This window comes from Ctenopharyngodon idella, chromosome 20 (genome assembly GCF_019924925.1).
Source record: "Ctenopharyngodon idella isolate HZGC_01 chromosome 20, HZGC01, whole genome shotgun sequence".
In the NCBI taxonomy this organism is placed as follows: domain Eukaryota; kingdom Metazoa; phylum Chordata; class Actinopteri; order Cypriniformes; family Xenocyprididae; genus Ctenopharyngodon; species Ctenopharyngodon idella.
The window spans coordinates 27,028,275-27,044,692 of record NC_067239.1 but is presented as its reverse complement, the minus strand read 5'-3'; the positions used below and the strand labels follow the sequence as shown (position 1 = coordinate 27,044,692).

Sequence of the window (16,418 nt, the reverse complement as noted above, 5' to 3'; positions counted from 1 at the left end):
GGAAGTAGTTCTGCACAAAAGAGTGTTTTAAAGACACTTTGTTGTTATTTCTTATTTATTTACACAATCGTGCCATCAAACTGTTGTATAAACGCAATATCACACTCGTAGCCGTGCAATATGGCTATATATCAGCACGCAGAGATTATTTACGGCCGAATCACTGTGCTGATATACAGCCATATCCAACGGCTATGAGTGTGATATTGCTCATATAATATATATATATTTATAGTTTTCATGATAATTGCAATGTATTTGAACAATGTCTTTAACTAATAACATTAAAAAAATAAGTATATATAATTTATACTTTTAATTTAATAATTTTTAATAAATATATAATTTTGTAGCAAACAATTGTTTAGCTGACTTTTATCCAAAATGTCATCTGCAATTCATAAAGAACATATTGAAAGGTCCTAATATCACCTGCAATTTCTAAATCTGACCTTTGACCCCACAACAACCATTAAACAGTAAAACAAGTTCTGGTGGTCTCCATGAGGGATCTAAAGCCCCTCAGTGGACTGAAATGGTTTGTCCATACGTTGTGCTCTCTCTACGGCTGAGACAGGTGCCACTACAGCTCTCCTAAAACAGACACTCTCTGTTTCATGTTCCACAGCAGACCCCCCTCTTCCCTCAACAGTTGCCGTGGTCACATTGAGTGCAGTGGTTCACTTCCATGTCACAAACCCACAATTCACCAGGGCTTCTGTTGCCTCATCAGCAACACATGGAGCTCAACTGTCCCCCTGACCACAGTCCAACTAAAATCACTTCTGTTTTAACATGGTTGTATACACTTTTTTTTTTTTTTTTTTGCAAAGTCCAAAATGAAAATTCTGTCATCATTTACTCACCCTCATGTCGTTCCAAATGACTTTCATTTAACATTTTTGCATCAAGCATGAAGGCGACGTGCTTATGGAGTGCAATCCCATGAGGGCTCAACATTTCACTATGTGTCACTATTTTGTTGAAACATTTCTACATCCTTTAGTCAAGTACATGTTTACATTCCATTCTCTCTTCAACTTGCCTTGACAATGTCTTTGCGCTCTCTTTCTCTCATCTCCTACCCCCCTTCTCCCTCGTTTTTGAACGCACCCAGGCAGATTACCTGCAAATGGATGACTGGGGGCCAAGAGTCCCTTCTGTCAGCAGAGGCACAAAGCCAGAAGGCTCCTTTATTCTCACATATTAGAGAAAAGAGCCCATGTTGAAAACTGTGGGCCGGTTAAAGCTGTAAGTGATGTGCCCTGATCTTCCCTGATTCATTAGATGTGTTGAATGCACTGCTGTTTCAGCAGGTTAGGTCCTATTAGCTGGGTGTTAGCACTCAACATTTCCTTGTCCTTAAGCTATTTGGGTAGAAATAGAAACCTTGTCAGGTTACACAGTCTAAAACCCCCATTGTTTGAGAGCTGTCACATCAGAAATGGAGAGTTATTGCATGCTGAAACTCTATCTGTGAACAGGTGTGAAAGCGCTAAACTTGAAGCGGGAACAATGAATTTGAGTTGAATGAGAAGCAATTAGTATCTTTTTATTGCCAATTTGCCATATTTAATACCATATTCAGCCTGAAATAAAATGTAGCCTATAAAAAAAAGTTTATATTTTGAGAATTTATTGAAAAAATATTTTATTAAAAATTATTTTATAAAAATATTTATTTTAATTACAAATGATTATAATAATTTATTTATTATTATTATTTTATTTTAAAATTATTTCCTACAAATTAAAACAATGTATTTTCGGTTGATTGTATGCAAAAATATTTAGTATTAGATTTTGTGTATATTTTAGCTGTTCAAACGAAGCCTTTTTTCAAGATTTTAGCTGTGTTGTAGTTCTTACATTAAATTTGTTTTATATGTAATTTAATAATGCTGTATTTTAAGAGCTTTCTGTGAAATGTAGAATTTGGACATTTTTTGCATATTTTTTTTTGTGATAATTACAATATATATTTAATTATTAATACTTTATTTTTTATTGTAAACTATATATATATATACATATATGCATATTTCAATTACTTTTTGGAAATATTTTCTCTAATTATTGATTACATTCCTATTATGCTTTGAAGCCATTGCACATGCCATTTCATCGTGGTATTTATTGTCATTTGACAATGTATTTTGTATGTGGACAAGATGTTGACGGCACAAAAATGTTTTTTTTTTTTTCATATCAATGAATCAAGGATTTCCTTGGTTATGTTTTTACAACAGCCAACATGACAAACATAGTACATAGATGATCGCTCTTGACAAGCCATTCATTTTTACAGGCTCATGTGAGTGTTTTGTTGTTGAACAGAAAACCATTTGTCTCATTGTTTGGGCCCTTAGAAAATATATGTGAATGTCTAGTACAAGAATGTACAAATCCTGAGAAACTCCATCTATAGTAAATACAGAAGTTAAAACCGTAAGGATCACTTTACATCTTAGATACTGGTATTAGTGTTTGCTGAGAAATAACCAGAATATTTCACCTCCAGCACTCTGGACAGCGCTAGTTTAGCTTAATTTGTGAAAGACTCCATGAAGTGGGTTATATAGTGCTAGAATACCAAACATTCCTGTGAAATTCCCAGTAAAATAACGATGAGCTTTAACCACCACTTCAGCTGCTCTTCTGAAGTGTATTGGTTACTACAGCAGCAGTGTCATTGTCTCAGACTGACCAGTGTATCAGTGTTTTCTCAGTTGCAGCATATTGTTGATTTTAAGGGTCCCAATGACAGAAAAATGCCCCTTGACCCCAGCACCAATTGCATGAAAACTATTTGACCTTCGACCTGGAAATCCAAAGAGCCCAGGGCAACTGGGCACAGAAAACCATGGCATTTTAAATAGACTGATGGCACTTATTTAACAATAATTTATCTCTTTAGTTTGTAGCAATCAGATTGTAAAATGACACATTTTCTATTCAACAGCAAAACATGTAGGCCTATTCAAATCCAATATTATATATAGGCCTATATATCTGTAATAGCAAAACACTTTGATGGTAAAAGGGAATTAAGCCACCCGTAAGGACGATTCATAGGGGAGCTATTGATCTCTGGTGTAGAGATACGTCAAAACGCATCGTTTCATAGAAGTCCGATTCGCGGAGGAGTCGTTTATTTGAACCGATTCACGAAACGATTTGCAGTTTCTAATCACGCGAACTTTCAACACGATGAGGTAACATACACTTTTGTTCAAAATATCAAACAGGACAGCATTGTACTACAGAGGTTAGCACGTTTAATATCTCAGGCTGACGTCATGAAACTGGAAGACATTTAAAATTAGTAAAAAACTGACTAAATTTACAACTCTTGTTATTTAGCAACATGGTCGCTGGTCTAGCTAATAACCAGCTAACATGTTCCAAAACACACCTACCAGCTTATAATGTTGTTTTGTTTTAAGATTATATATAATTTTACTGCAAGCAAGAACCTGCATACAGTGCACAAGGACTTCTGGAAACACTTTGAGCGATGATTCAGACGAGTCGACTCATTAAACCATTCATAATTTGAATGAACCGAATCTCTTAAATGAATCAGACTCGTGCGTAAAGACTGAGTACAGAACATAAAAGGTGCTCAGTGCGCTTCAGCCGCAATCGACGCGGAGCTTCATTTTCTGTCTGTAGACACTGAACCAGCGCTTTATTTCAAATGAAGCGTCCTCTCATTCCACTAATAAGTTTTTATACGTGATATAACAGCTGTCTTCGCCATGAGCTGCTTGGATGTCATGTATCAAGTTTATGGTCCACCTCAGCCTTATTTTGCCGCAGCATACACACCTTATCACCATCAGGTATGTTCATATATAAGTTCAATTTGTTATTATTCTTTTATGTGAGAAGAAAAATTATTTTAATTTTATTTTAAAGCCGTTAGTTTTGTGAGTAAAACTTTCTCTCCTCGACTTGTTGCGCCTCCATTTGATGTCTACAAAATAGTTTTAAAATGAGTCACGTTGTTAGATGTTTATGTTGGAAAATGTAACTTGATTAATAGCAGTTTAAGTGTTATTTAAAATTATTAAAAACAAAACGTATGAACATATTTTTGTTTTCTGACAATGTTGTAGTATATCTCTTGTATATACAATGATATGACATAGGCTATTTTATAAGTTTATATATATTAATTTCCTTTAAAAAAAAAAAGCTTATAGGAAATGGGAGATGGACTTTGAAACAGATTTGTCTGTATTTTACATCTTGAAAGCATATTCAGTTTAGGGTAAATTTATATACAGCAATATATATAAAGGTTTATTTGCAGCTTTGTGTGTGTATATATATATATATAAAAACATTATAGGAACACAAATTGTGCAACACAACAAATTGTGCAACACTGGTGGAATTGTTTCTCCCTATATGTCACACACACTCTATATGAATAGAGTGTGTGTGAGTGTATTTCTATAACATGTAAAGACCAGAGTTGAATGTAAATTGATTTTCTTTTTTTTTTTTCTTCATGTTTTCAGAAATTGGCATTTTACTCGAAAATGCAAGAATCACCAGAAACCGTCAGCGGAAGCAGCTCTTCCTTTTCCAACCTCTCCGGGCCACCCATAAAAGAGGAGGACTGCGCCCGAGAGAAAGATCACCCACCGGAGGCGGAGTACATCAGCTCCAGATGTGTGCTTTTCACGTATTTCCAAGGGGACATCAGTTCAGTGGTGGATGAACATTTCAGTCGAGCTTTGAGTCAGTCTAATAGTTACGCACCTGGATCCACCAACAGCAAGACCGCGAGAGGTACATCGTCCTGGAGAGGTGGGAGTCTGATGCAACCTGCATTTTGAATTGAATTGAATTAAAATTTATTGGCCAAGTTTGCCTGAGTGTACATTTACACATACATGCAATGCATTATAGTAATTACAGATACCAAATATAGTGCTTGACAAAAAAACATATTAAAGTACAACTAATAACAGGACACATTACCATGCCTAACATTACCATGCCCAATTTGAGTAACCCCGCATACAATAGCAAAGAAATATCAATTTTAAGCAATGATAATCCTGTTACTTAAAGAAAATATAAATAAGTATTGCACTTAAATATGATATTACACAAAAAGAAAAGGAAATAGATTTAAATAGGAATACATTTTTATTTAAACTATAAGTTTCCTTGCATACTTTATTATTGTACAGCTAATTTTTCTTTTTGAAATTGTTTCAAGGTCAATTTTAAGACAGATTTTTAAAAGCTAATAAACAAATAATTATGACATGATTTATTTTACAATCAGTATAATTAATATATATTTTCTTTGCATCCTCTATATGATTGCACAGGCATGATTTTATTTTATTTATTGCATTGTTTTTAGTTTCAATTAGAATGTAGAGATAATTAACACATATTTTTTTTTTTTTTTTTTTTACAATCAGTTGCATTTGTTTTGTTAATCCAAATGTGTGAGCATTCATTTTAAATCTCAAACAGAATAGTAAAGGTTCATTTTTAATTGTTGTATATTTGAATTATCACACTTTTGTGCATATTAACATGCAAAACATCTAAATGTGTTCCTCCCCAGAAGGCTCATTCCCTATGAGCCAGAGAAGCTTCCCTCCGTCGTTCTGGAACAGCGCGTATCAGCCGTCGGTCTCAGCATCTCTCAGCAGCGCCCTGGGTTCCTCCCACACAGACCTCCCCTTCTCAGCGGACCCTTATTCCACCGCGTCTCTACACAGTCACCTCCACCAAGCCACCCCGGAGCCCTGGCACCCCTCTCACCACCATCACCCTTACTCACTCAGCGGAGCCATCGGCACCCAGGGATCCGCTTACCCCCGGCCCTCCATGCACGATATGTACGGAACGCACTTTGACCCCCGTTACAGCTCTCTGCTCGTGCCCTCGGTGCGGCCGCATAGACTTCCCCCAGCCACGGTACCCGCACCTGGAACCTCGCCGTGCGATATCAGCAAGAGCGAGCCAGGCAGCTCGGCGTGGACCGGAGCTTTCACAGCGGCGAGCTCTGATATGAGTCTGAACATGGATACAGGTGTGAACATTCAATTCGCATACAGCAGCCCCACAATGTATTTATGCACATAAGCAAACATACGGATGTCATTGCATTTGAAAACAAAATATCAAACCAAAAGCATTTCTTTTAAAGAAGCTAGCAAAACATTTCATTAAAAAGAAGTTTGGTTTTAAATGATAAAAAAGGAGACACTTTATAGTTGTTTCGGGTCATTCAAAGGCTTTTTTTTTTTTTTTTTTTAATGTTTTTGAAAGAAGTCTCTTCTGCTCACCAAGGCTGCATGTATTTGATTAAAAATACGGTAATATTGTGAAATATTATTAGAATTTAAAGTAACTGATTTCTATTTGAATATATTTTAAAAGGTAATTTATTCCTGTGATGCAAAGCTGATTTTACAGCATCATTACTCCAGTCTTCAGTGTCACATTCTGTTTCAGAAATCATTCTAATATGCTAAATATTTTTGTGACAACCGTGATGCATTTTTTCATGATTCTTTGATAAATAGAAAGTTAAAAGAACAGCATTTATTTGCAATAGACATTGTAAATGTCTTTACTGTTGCTGAATAAAAGTAATAATTTTGATCAAAAGGGGGGAAAAACCCTTACTGAACCCAAATTTTGAATGGTATTGTAGTTAATGTGAGAAACTACACCTGTGGTTACTCTGCTAGGGTGTCTGTGTGAATTTGAGGAGAATTTACATCACACATACAAAGACAAAGAAAAAAATTCACCTTGACATCAGTTTATTAAGACTGAGTGCGAAATTGTGCAGGAAATTGAAGAGAGTTCTGAGAAAAGCTCTAGCATGATTTGTCTGCAAATGCCACTTAATGTTTTGTTATCTAATGCAATGACATTTAGACTTTTTTTCAAAAAGTCTGAATTACAGTGTACTTTTTTAGGCTTCAAGTGTACTTACTATACTTTTTAGGGCCACTAAAAAGTTAAACTCACATCATAATCAGTCACATAATGTAAAAATAATACTAATAGCTTCTTGAAGAATTTGTGAATTTATCCTGAGTTTAAGATCTTTTTTTAATCTAGTTATCTTCAAGGTTTTTGACTTGCTCTGCTGACATATTAGTTTTTCACTCTTCATCTTTAAGACTTTAATGCTTTCTTGTCTTCATTTCACTTCTCACTCTGTATTTGCTGCTTATTTTCCCTCTCTTCATATCTTTGTCCTTTTTTCCCTTTCCTTCTTCCTCTCAGGTCTACAGAGCCAGGATAAGAGCAAGGACTTGTACTGGTTTTAGTGCCCTGCGGCCACTTCTTTCTCCGCTGGCTTGTTTTTCTCTGGCTTTTCTGTAACAGATTCTCATCTCACTTGCAGCTCGGCGCTACACCCTCTGCAGCGGGACCATCCTAAGCTGAAAGTGGATAAGAACCCTTCGGATGAGTGCAAAAATCTCTCAGTAAAGTGGAGCAAACATACTGTAGTGGTGTGACTAGCAGCTGCTCTCGCCCCTTCCCTCCCCCGACCCTCAGCGCTCTCGGCAAAACGGACCCAAAATGAGATTTAAAAAAGGACAAATGTTACTTCAAGGGGACATTTGAGAGCCGACTTGGAGAAAAGACGGACTGGCTACATGAAGACTTTTCTTTTGACCAGAAATGAGAGTTTCTGATGAGAGAGAGCAGCATTCCCTATCATCGCTGAAGACAGAGAAAGGCTATTTGAAGCCACTTGACTCTATCTATATTGCTTTCAGCACCTGTCATCAACAACTGTTGTGGAACTTAGCAGACGCACAGACAACGGCGCTATGTGCCGTTTGACCGAGCGAGCGCCCTGGATTTCATAAAAGAGGCGTTTTGTTGTATCTGGACACACGGCGAAAGGGAACAACTGGTTTGGCTTTTCATTTTTTTGAGGCGTGGTGTGGGTTCGGCTGGAAGTAGATACAAACACTATTAAGCCGTACTGTATATACTTTATGTGTCTTAGTGTGTCCAGTGCTACATGTAGGATCAAACAGCATGATGATATGCATCAGAAATATTGATTCTTTCATTTGTACTTTTTTAAGAACCACTTTTAGTCGCCGTCAGCTTTGGTTGACGTCTCACCACGATGTATTTGAATGTATAACATGTAATATATTACCTTTGAAAAGTATTTTTCCAGTGCATTGAGGAATATGAGGTGTTATCTGTTTTTATCAGTTGTGTATCTTCATCCTTTGAAGAAAAAATCGAAATAAAACCGGGTGATACACTTTTTTTGTTTGCCCTTAAAGGGATAGTTCACCGTCATCGTTTACTCACCCTCATGTCGTTCCAAACCCATAAGACTTTCATTTATTTTTGGAACACAAATGAATATCTTTTTAATGAAATCTGAGAGAAATCTGTCCCTCCATTGACAGCTGTGCTGCACGTTTGAGCTTCCACACGAGTCTTGCACGTCAAGTAGTTTCGGTTGAGCTTCTATGTTTATATGTGGATAAAAGCCCAAATTCAATCTGTTCATCAAAATGATTGTGTCTCCTCAGAAAATTTGGACTAAACCTCTCAATTCATATGGATTAGTTTTACGATCTCAAATTTACTTTTTGAAGCGTCAAAGTGGTAATTGCGTAGCTATCAATGGAGGGACAGAAATAACTTCATTTGTGTTCCGAAGATGAACGAAAGTCTTACAGGTTTGGAACGACATGACGGTGAGTAAATGATGACAGAATTTTCATTTTTGGGTGAACTAACACTTTAAGTGTTTTAGAGGCAACTTGCAAATGCAATCGATTATACAAACTTGAGTATAGTGACATCTTTTTATACCAAACACATCTTGACATTTATTCAAGCTTGCTTTGGGCTCTTAAGAAGGAAACAAAAGACTATTATAAACTTGCTGCAACCTTCAAAACCTCAAAATCAACACCATCAGAGATTAAATTGATTTATTTCAGCATGTAGGATCAAACAGCATGACTAAATGCATCAAAAACATTGATTCTTTTATATGTACTGTTTTAAGAACCACTCTTAGTCATCGTCAGCTTAGGTTGACATCACACCACGATGTATGTGAATGTATCACATGTAATATATTACCTTTGAAAGTATTTTTCCAGTGCATTGAGGAAAATGAGGTGTTATCTGTTTTTATCAGTTGTGTATCTTCATCCTATGAAGCAAAAATGGAAATAAAACCAAGCGATACACATTTTTTGTTGCCCTTAAGTGTTTTAGAGGCTGCTTGTGAATTGCAATTGCAATTGATTATACAAACTTTAGTACAGTGACATCTTTTTATACCAAACACATTTTGACATTTATTCAAGCTTGCTTTGGGCTCTTCAGAAGGAAACAAATATAAACTTGCTGCAACCTTTGAAACCTCAAAAGTGCCACCATCAGAGCTTAAATTATTTATTTCAATATAGATGTTTTTTCTGTGGACATGTTAAAGAAAGAATGTAAACATGGTCTACTTTTAATCAGTGCGATGTTGTGTCCACTCAGCCATAGATTCAGCCAATGAAAACAAATGGGAAGCGAGAAAGAAAGCAGGAGACTGAATGTTATCACGCTGACATGTGATCCTTTGCCTTTTGGTTGTGTTCGCAGTGAATACCAGACAGCTGTTGATTAATATTGGCTTATGACAACAGCAATGATGGACAAGAGATGTGTGGCCAGGAGTTTCTCTTGCTTAAGTGGGTAAAACAAAGGCCTCTTTTTAAAAGTAGCTCCATCCTAAAGTGCTGGGGGGTGCATGAGAAACTAATGTAGTTCATGTGGCAGATTAAACAGTCACATTTCAAAATGTATAAAATGTAAGCAGTTATTACCAAGCCAACTTGTGTTTTTTGTGACTACAGTGCTGCAAAGTATGGGTATTTTATAAATAATGACTATTGAAACTCTTTACTCCGGTTGTATTTGTAGCCTGTTTGTCTCCCTTGAATTCAAAGTTGAGTTAATTTTATTTGTCATATACAACAGCATATTTGCTGGCTGACAATGAAATGTGTCATTCAAGCTGGCTATTTTGAACTAAAATAGAAATAAATTATACAGATAAAACAAAGTAATACAGGTAGAAGTGTAGAGGAGAGCGGGGCTTGATGTCATACATGTCAGAGTTTATTTTTGAATGTCAGTTTCAGTATAAACATTTCTGTATCGACATTAGTTTCTATATAGATGCTGAACTTTAGCAGAGCATGTTGTCACTCAGTATATAGGCTCTCCCAGTTAGAGACTTTAAATGAAACTGCTTCACAAAGAAATTTAAAAGAAAACAATTAGGAAAAGCAAAACAATTAATACTTTACTCACATATTTTTACTCAAAACCTTGTAACGTTACACATCCCAGCGTGACAGAGTAGGCTACATCAGTAGCATTAATGATTAGCGATAGGAAAATACAACAATAGGCCTACAATAAATTAGGTATATACAACCGCTAATGTGCTCATAAATCTATAAACATACGATTACGCAAAGCTGTCACATTATCCCTGCCTGGTAACTCCGCACCAATATTAGCATGACTGGACTATTTAGAGCCGAGCCGAGCCGAGCCGCGCCGCGCGCACAGGAACAGCACAGGCTGCGCGCGCAATTACTCGCAGAGCGACACTCGATATCCGCCATTTCAGTGACTGAAGGATTTGTGATGTTCAGGTATAATCTCGCAGCAGTAGCTCATAAATTGCCGAGCACTAATTAGGGGCAAGAGGCCGAGCTGTCAGTCACATTATCCCAAAATTTCAAACACACTCCCATGTACTTTTTTGGAGTGGCGTCGAGGAATCCGCAGCCAGTTGTCACTTTGCCTACCGTTTGCCGAAAGGACAGACATCAGCCATGTGAAAGGTCAGCTCCCCACACTTTAAAAAGCAGATCAACAGTCCGCTGGCATTTTAATCAGCTTAAGTATAATGTTCTCTATCAATCAAGTAGTTAAGTTAAACGACCATGTGATAACTGGTATGCTTTGCCTGGTAAAATTATTATGGGCGCTGGGTTTTTAATACATTTACAATGGGCTACAAACCTGAATTGTGCTAAAAAGAAATTGATATATACATTTATCTTTCTAGGTCACCCCCAAAATCATTTAAAAATACATAGATAAACCATGCCTAAGTTGCTGCCATGTGATTGGCTGATTAGATATTTGTGTTGACAAGCAGTTGAACAGTTGTACCTAATAACGTGGATGGTGAGTGTATATAAGATTCATTTTTCTTTGGAAGTTGCATTTAAAATACACTTGGCTCGAACATCTGAGGAGGCATATGCAGTCTGAATGAGCATGAAACTTCTGAATGCTGTCATGCTCTCCTTTATTTGTTCAAATGAATGCGCTAACTACAAAGCATTACATCTTCCAGCTATCACTTGTTCTATAAAAAGCAACAAGAGCCATGTCATGAGAATTCTGCCAAACATAATCTCAGTGTATCGCCTGTGGTAATCCAACCTCAATAATCAAGATGCAAATGTAAACACATGTTGGCCAAATCACAGAGGGAATCGATTTTTATTTAGCCTCTGAATAAACTCACACACTTTGAGCTGCACAAACACAGAGTGAATATCTGCCAAGCTTGACTATACGGGCACTGCGCCACAACTCAGCGTACTGTTAATAAAAGAACTTGCCTGTAATGGTAATTTATTATTGAGAGATCAGTGAGTATATTGAAAGACATCTTGTAGTTCTGCTAACTTTGGCCACCTTTGGCTCCGATGTACTCAGAAAATAACTTTTTTTCTTTTCTTTTTTTTGCATAGATCAGAAAAGAGATGTTAGACAGTATGTTAATACTGCTCTAATGTATAATGATGATCAGGACCGTCAATCTCCAAAAATGACAAACAAAAAGCACCACAAAAGTACCAATTACAGACCATATTTTAAGTTATATTCTTCCTCTCCAGCATAGTTTTTAAATCTCATGCTCAAAAGTTTAGGGTCGATAAGGTTTTGTAATTTTTATGAAAGAAGTCTCTTATACTCATCAAGGCTGCATTTATTTGATCAAAATACAGTAAAAACAGTAATACTGTGAAATATTATTACAATTTAAAATAACTTTTCTATTTGAAAATATTTTAAAATGTAATTTTTAAAAAATATATAATTTAAGCTATTACTCAGTCTTCAGTGTCACATGATCCTTCAGAAATCATTCTAATATGCCTATTTGCTGCTCAAGAAACATTTCTTATTATCATTGTTAAAATAATAAGAATATTTTAAATATTTTTGTTGAAACTAACACATTTTAAGGATTCTTTGATTGAATAGAAAGTTCAAAATAACATTCGTTTGAAACAATGTTTTTTGTAACATTATAAATGTCTTTACTGTCCCTTTTGATCCATTTAATGTATCCTTGCTTAATAAAAGTGTTAATTTCTTTTAAAAATATCTCTGACCTCAAACTTTTGAATGGTAGCATATGTGCTATTTAAATATTTGCATAACTGAAATTGTATCAGTTACAAGACACAGAATAACAAATCATGTAAGACTTATGCCCTGGTATTAAGATGCATTCAGACGCTAAATACAGGTGTAAACGGGGTCTAAAATGCTTTGAGCTTGTCCACTTTCGACCAATTCCAGAGGAAGTCGAAAACGCATTTGACGGGATTGCTTTCGTAGTGTAAATGCTCATGTGGTTGAATGTGTTCAAACAGCCACTAAAGACCGCCTACTGACATGTCCTAATGTGTAAACATTATGGGAAGCACACTAGCCAGACGAGATATAAACTTTGTCAGCTGAACATCCAAGTTTGATTTGTAGACGTACCAAGCACAATGTTCTCTCACCGTTCCTGATTTCTAAAGGCCTGTACACACCGGGACGAATATCGCGCGTGATTATCGCCGACGTTTAACGCCTCGTGACTAAACAAAGGGCGCCAATGTGAGTGTGCACACTGACGCAAAAAACGGCAGGTGTAAAAGTGTCATTTTTTTAAAAAAATCAACAAAATTTTTTTTGGTTTGACGCGCTGCGTTAAAAACTGGTGGACCAATGAGATTGGCGCTTTTGTTCACGTGCCTGGAGCTGCTGAACTTACAGTAAAACATGACTTGGTGGCGCCCAAGCACAAAACGGTCTTGCTGAGCACACATTGATACCAAGACGACAAAGAGAAAGTAAGTAGATGAGGAAGACCCCTACAAACTATGGGTGCTCTGCCAGTTCTTGGCCACACCAAAAGATGTGTATTATATGCCATTTTATTTCTGTATTTTTACTGTTTGTTTTTTTTTCCTTAAACATTCAAGAAATATAGTTGAGAATGTCTATTTTATAAATATATTTATTTGCACTACCATTCACTTGCACTACTGTCATTGTGACTTATTTGCACTACCGTTTCTGACTACCATCTCCTCATATCATGTATATGCCATGTATGCCATTTTATATCTGTATTTTTATCTTCTTTAATTTTATTAATATCATAAATATGTTTATTTGCACTACCGTTCAGCACAAGTGCCATATACTGTCAGGGAGTGAATTTGCAAAATCGCTTGGGTATACTATGAACACGAAAATCGTCTCGAAAAACGCTGGCTATCAGAGCAGAAACGAAAGCTGCTGCTCTCCGTATGTTTGTCCGTTGTCTCCTTTCGCGTTCATATGTAAATTGCGCAAGCTTATTTTGTCCATTAGATCAAAAGATCTGAAAAAACCCATACATTTACCCGCCCATAGACCCTCCCTTGAAGAAATCAGGACAGAAGTGGTTGAAAGTGGACAAAAGAGACTAAAACACCAGGTGTAAACGGATGTCTGCCTTGTCAGCTTGTGATCCGATCGACCAAAACGCATCTCAATACCAGGTGTAAACAGGGCCTTATATGTAAATATATTTGAAGATGAATTAGATTTGAGAGCTTACATTTTGTATCTTCCGCATACAAAGCTATAATATAGCTTTAGAAGTCATATGGGCTACTGTTATGGGACTTTTATAGTGCTTTTTGTCATTTTTTTTTTTGATTCTGAGACTTTCAATATATGATGAAAATTCCACAAAAAGAAATTCATGGGATTTGAATGACATGAGGGTGAATAAATGATGACAGAATTTTCTTTTTTTGTTGAACTGTTCCTTTAAAATCTCATGTTGTACCCTGATGACAACCAATTGAGCATGTCACCTCTTTCTTGTGTGGTCTTTTTTGAAAGAGTTACAAACACAAGTAAGTGATCAGGGTTGTGGTTTTTGTCTCTAAGAAGTGTTCTGAGAGAACTTTCTCTTTGCGGGCAGGAAGAGGCAGATGTGTGAGGAATGTGAACCTCGCTAATGCCGGAGCTGAAGGCCAAGCTCTATATGACATGACATTCAGAACATCCACAAGTGCCACATGGCTGTCAATTTTCACACCACTGCTGGTGGTATTATTCACATTAGTCACCATAAGCAGTAAGTATTTGAATACGGATATCTGGAAACATATTGTTAATTTGACATTTTTATTAGGCAGGCTAGACTCAAAACCGTGTTCTGTATCAAGGTCACTACCACTGCACCACAGCACCATGATGTAATACTGTTAATCTAGCTAAATAGCACAAAACCATGCTGAAACCATTTTGAGCATGTCACAGGATTGATATTACAATTTTAATTACGAGGGTAATGACTTTTTTAAGGTTGGAGAGCTGCAGAGACGCTTTAATGGATGAAGAATGTTGCTGATCCCACATCTAAGAGCAGCAGGTTTGTGAAACCTTTACCTCTGGCTCATATCCCAAAGCCTGGAGCTGTCACTCATCAGCAGAGGACGGATAACACAATGCTCCTGAACAAACATCACACCTTCGGCTTTAAACACAGGTCTTTTGTAAGGTTAAATGTTGCCCTGTTTAATGTCACATAAATGGTGAAGCAATCATTCTTTACTTTGATTTCCTGGATTTTTTTAAAATGCTAAAATACATTTTATATTATATTATAATATATTTTATTAATATACTTAATATTATATACTAAATAAAGTATCATTGATATACCAACAAAAATAAATCAGAATAAAACAATTCAGAAATTTAATTGTGTGACCTTTTATATGATCTATACAAAGTGGTTTAAAAAAGTAACTTATTTCACATATAAATTCATAAATTCAAGTTTTTTAAAAAATAGAAAATTATATAACACAATATAGTATAACTACAGAAATAATTAAATAAGCTAATATTGAATTTTGAGGCAATGTTACATGAAGTGCTTTCCACAAAATTAACATATATAAATTAAAGTTTTGAAGAAATAAAAGAAAAAACTAATGAAGGAATCATTCTTTACTTCGAATTCCAATTCAAAATATATTATCATATTTTATATTATAAATACCTTAAAGGTAGGGTAGGCAATTTTGGAGAGGCTAGCAATAGCAAGCTAGTTTTGAAAGCATGAGATCCCACCCTCTCTTCAGAGCGTCTCCAAAGCCACGCCTCCTCCAAAACACATGAACGCGCACAGCAGAGTCTGCAAAGCGTCACGAGATGAGACAGCGTTAAATTACCTCATGTCTCAAAGCACATAACATTACAATAATAATGAATGTAAAGAGCTTACAGAGCTTGGACTACCTGACTGCTGCTGATTCATTTCAGCATTGTTTATATAGAAATGCATAAATCTGAGTCTGAGGACGTGAACAGCTCCGGGTAGAACATCATGGATTGTAATTATGGTTACGACATGACGTGAAGCTTGTTGTTTTGGTTCAGGAGGAAGTGTAAAAGGTGGCGCTCAGTGACTGTATAGACACGCTGATGACGTGATGTCTGCGCGAGCAGGGTGCACGGAGGTATGAAAATACACGTTGACAGGCAGGTAGGACATCGGACCGAATGCAATGATTGGACGAACATTTTTTATCCTGAGACTTCCACAGAAGATTTGTTTTAATATTTAGACCACTTCTATTATTATTGCTATCAGGATGTGAAGAGAGTTTCATCCTGTATAACAAAAAGTGTTTAGAAAAAAAAATTGCCTACCCTACCTTTAAATCACCACAGAAATAATCAGAATTTTGTGGCTTTAAAGGGATAATTCACCCAAAAATAAAAATTCTGTCATCATTTACTCACCCTCAAGTTGTTCCAAACCTGTATAAATTTCTTTGTTCTGTTGAACACAAAGAAAGATATTTTGAAGAATGTGGGAAACTGAACAGTTCTGGGGCACCATTGAATTCCATAGTATTTTTTTTTTTCCTACTATGGAAGTTAATGGTGCCCCAAAGCAGCCTGGTTACAAACCTACTTCAAAATATCTTCCTCTGTGTTCAGCAGAACAAAGAAATGTATACAAGTTTGGAACATCTTGAGGGTGAGTAAATGAT

The 16,418-nt window shown here is 36.2% G+C and overlaps 1 protein-coding gene and 1 long non-coding RNA gene across 4 annotated transcripts; both read left to right on the top strand.

The window, feature by feature from the left end:
• The first annotated feature begins 3,645 nt into the window (after nt 1–3,645).
• vgll2a (vestigial-like family member 2a) lies at nt 3,646–9,848 on the top strand. 3 transcript variants are annotated; one of them, XM_051875230.1, is made up of 4 exons: nt 3,646–3,845; nt 4,530–4,821; nt 5,603–6,070; nt 7,282–9,848. In XM_051875230.1, the coding sequence occupies exons 1-4, from the start codon at nt 3,762–3,764 to the stop codon at nt 7,323–7,325; spliced, it is 888 nt and encodes a 295-aa protein (XP_051731190.1). In that variant the 5' UTR covers nt 3,646–3,761; the 3' UTR covers nt 7,326–9,848. The 3 variants fall into 3 exon arrangements, with proteins under 3 accessions (XP_051731190.1, XP_051731189.1, XP_051731188.1); XM_051875229.1 differs by having other exon boundaries at nt 5,600–6,070; nt 7,403–9,848; XM_051875228.1 differs by having other exon boundaries at nt 5,600–6,070.
• A 779-nt stretch (nt 9,849–10,627) lies between these two features.
• LOC127502699 (uncharacterized) lies at nt 10,628–15,070 on the top strand. The gene is made up of 3 exons (XR_007926900.1): nt 10,628–10,898; nt 14,330–14,485; nt 14,716–15,070. It is a non-coding gene; the product is annotated as an uncharacterized LOC127502699 (long non-coding RNA).
• Nucleotides 15,071–16,418: the final 1,348 nt, after the last annotated feature.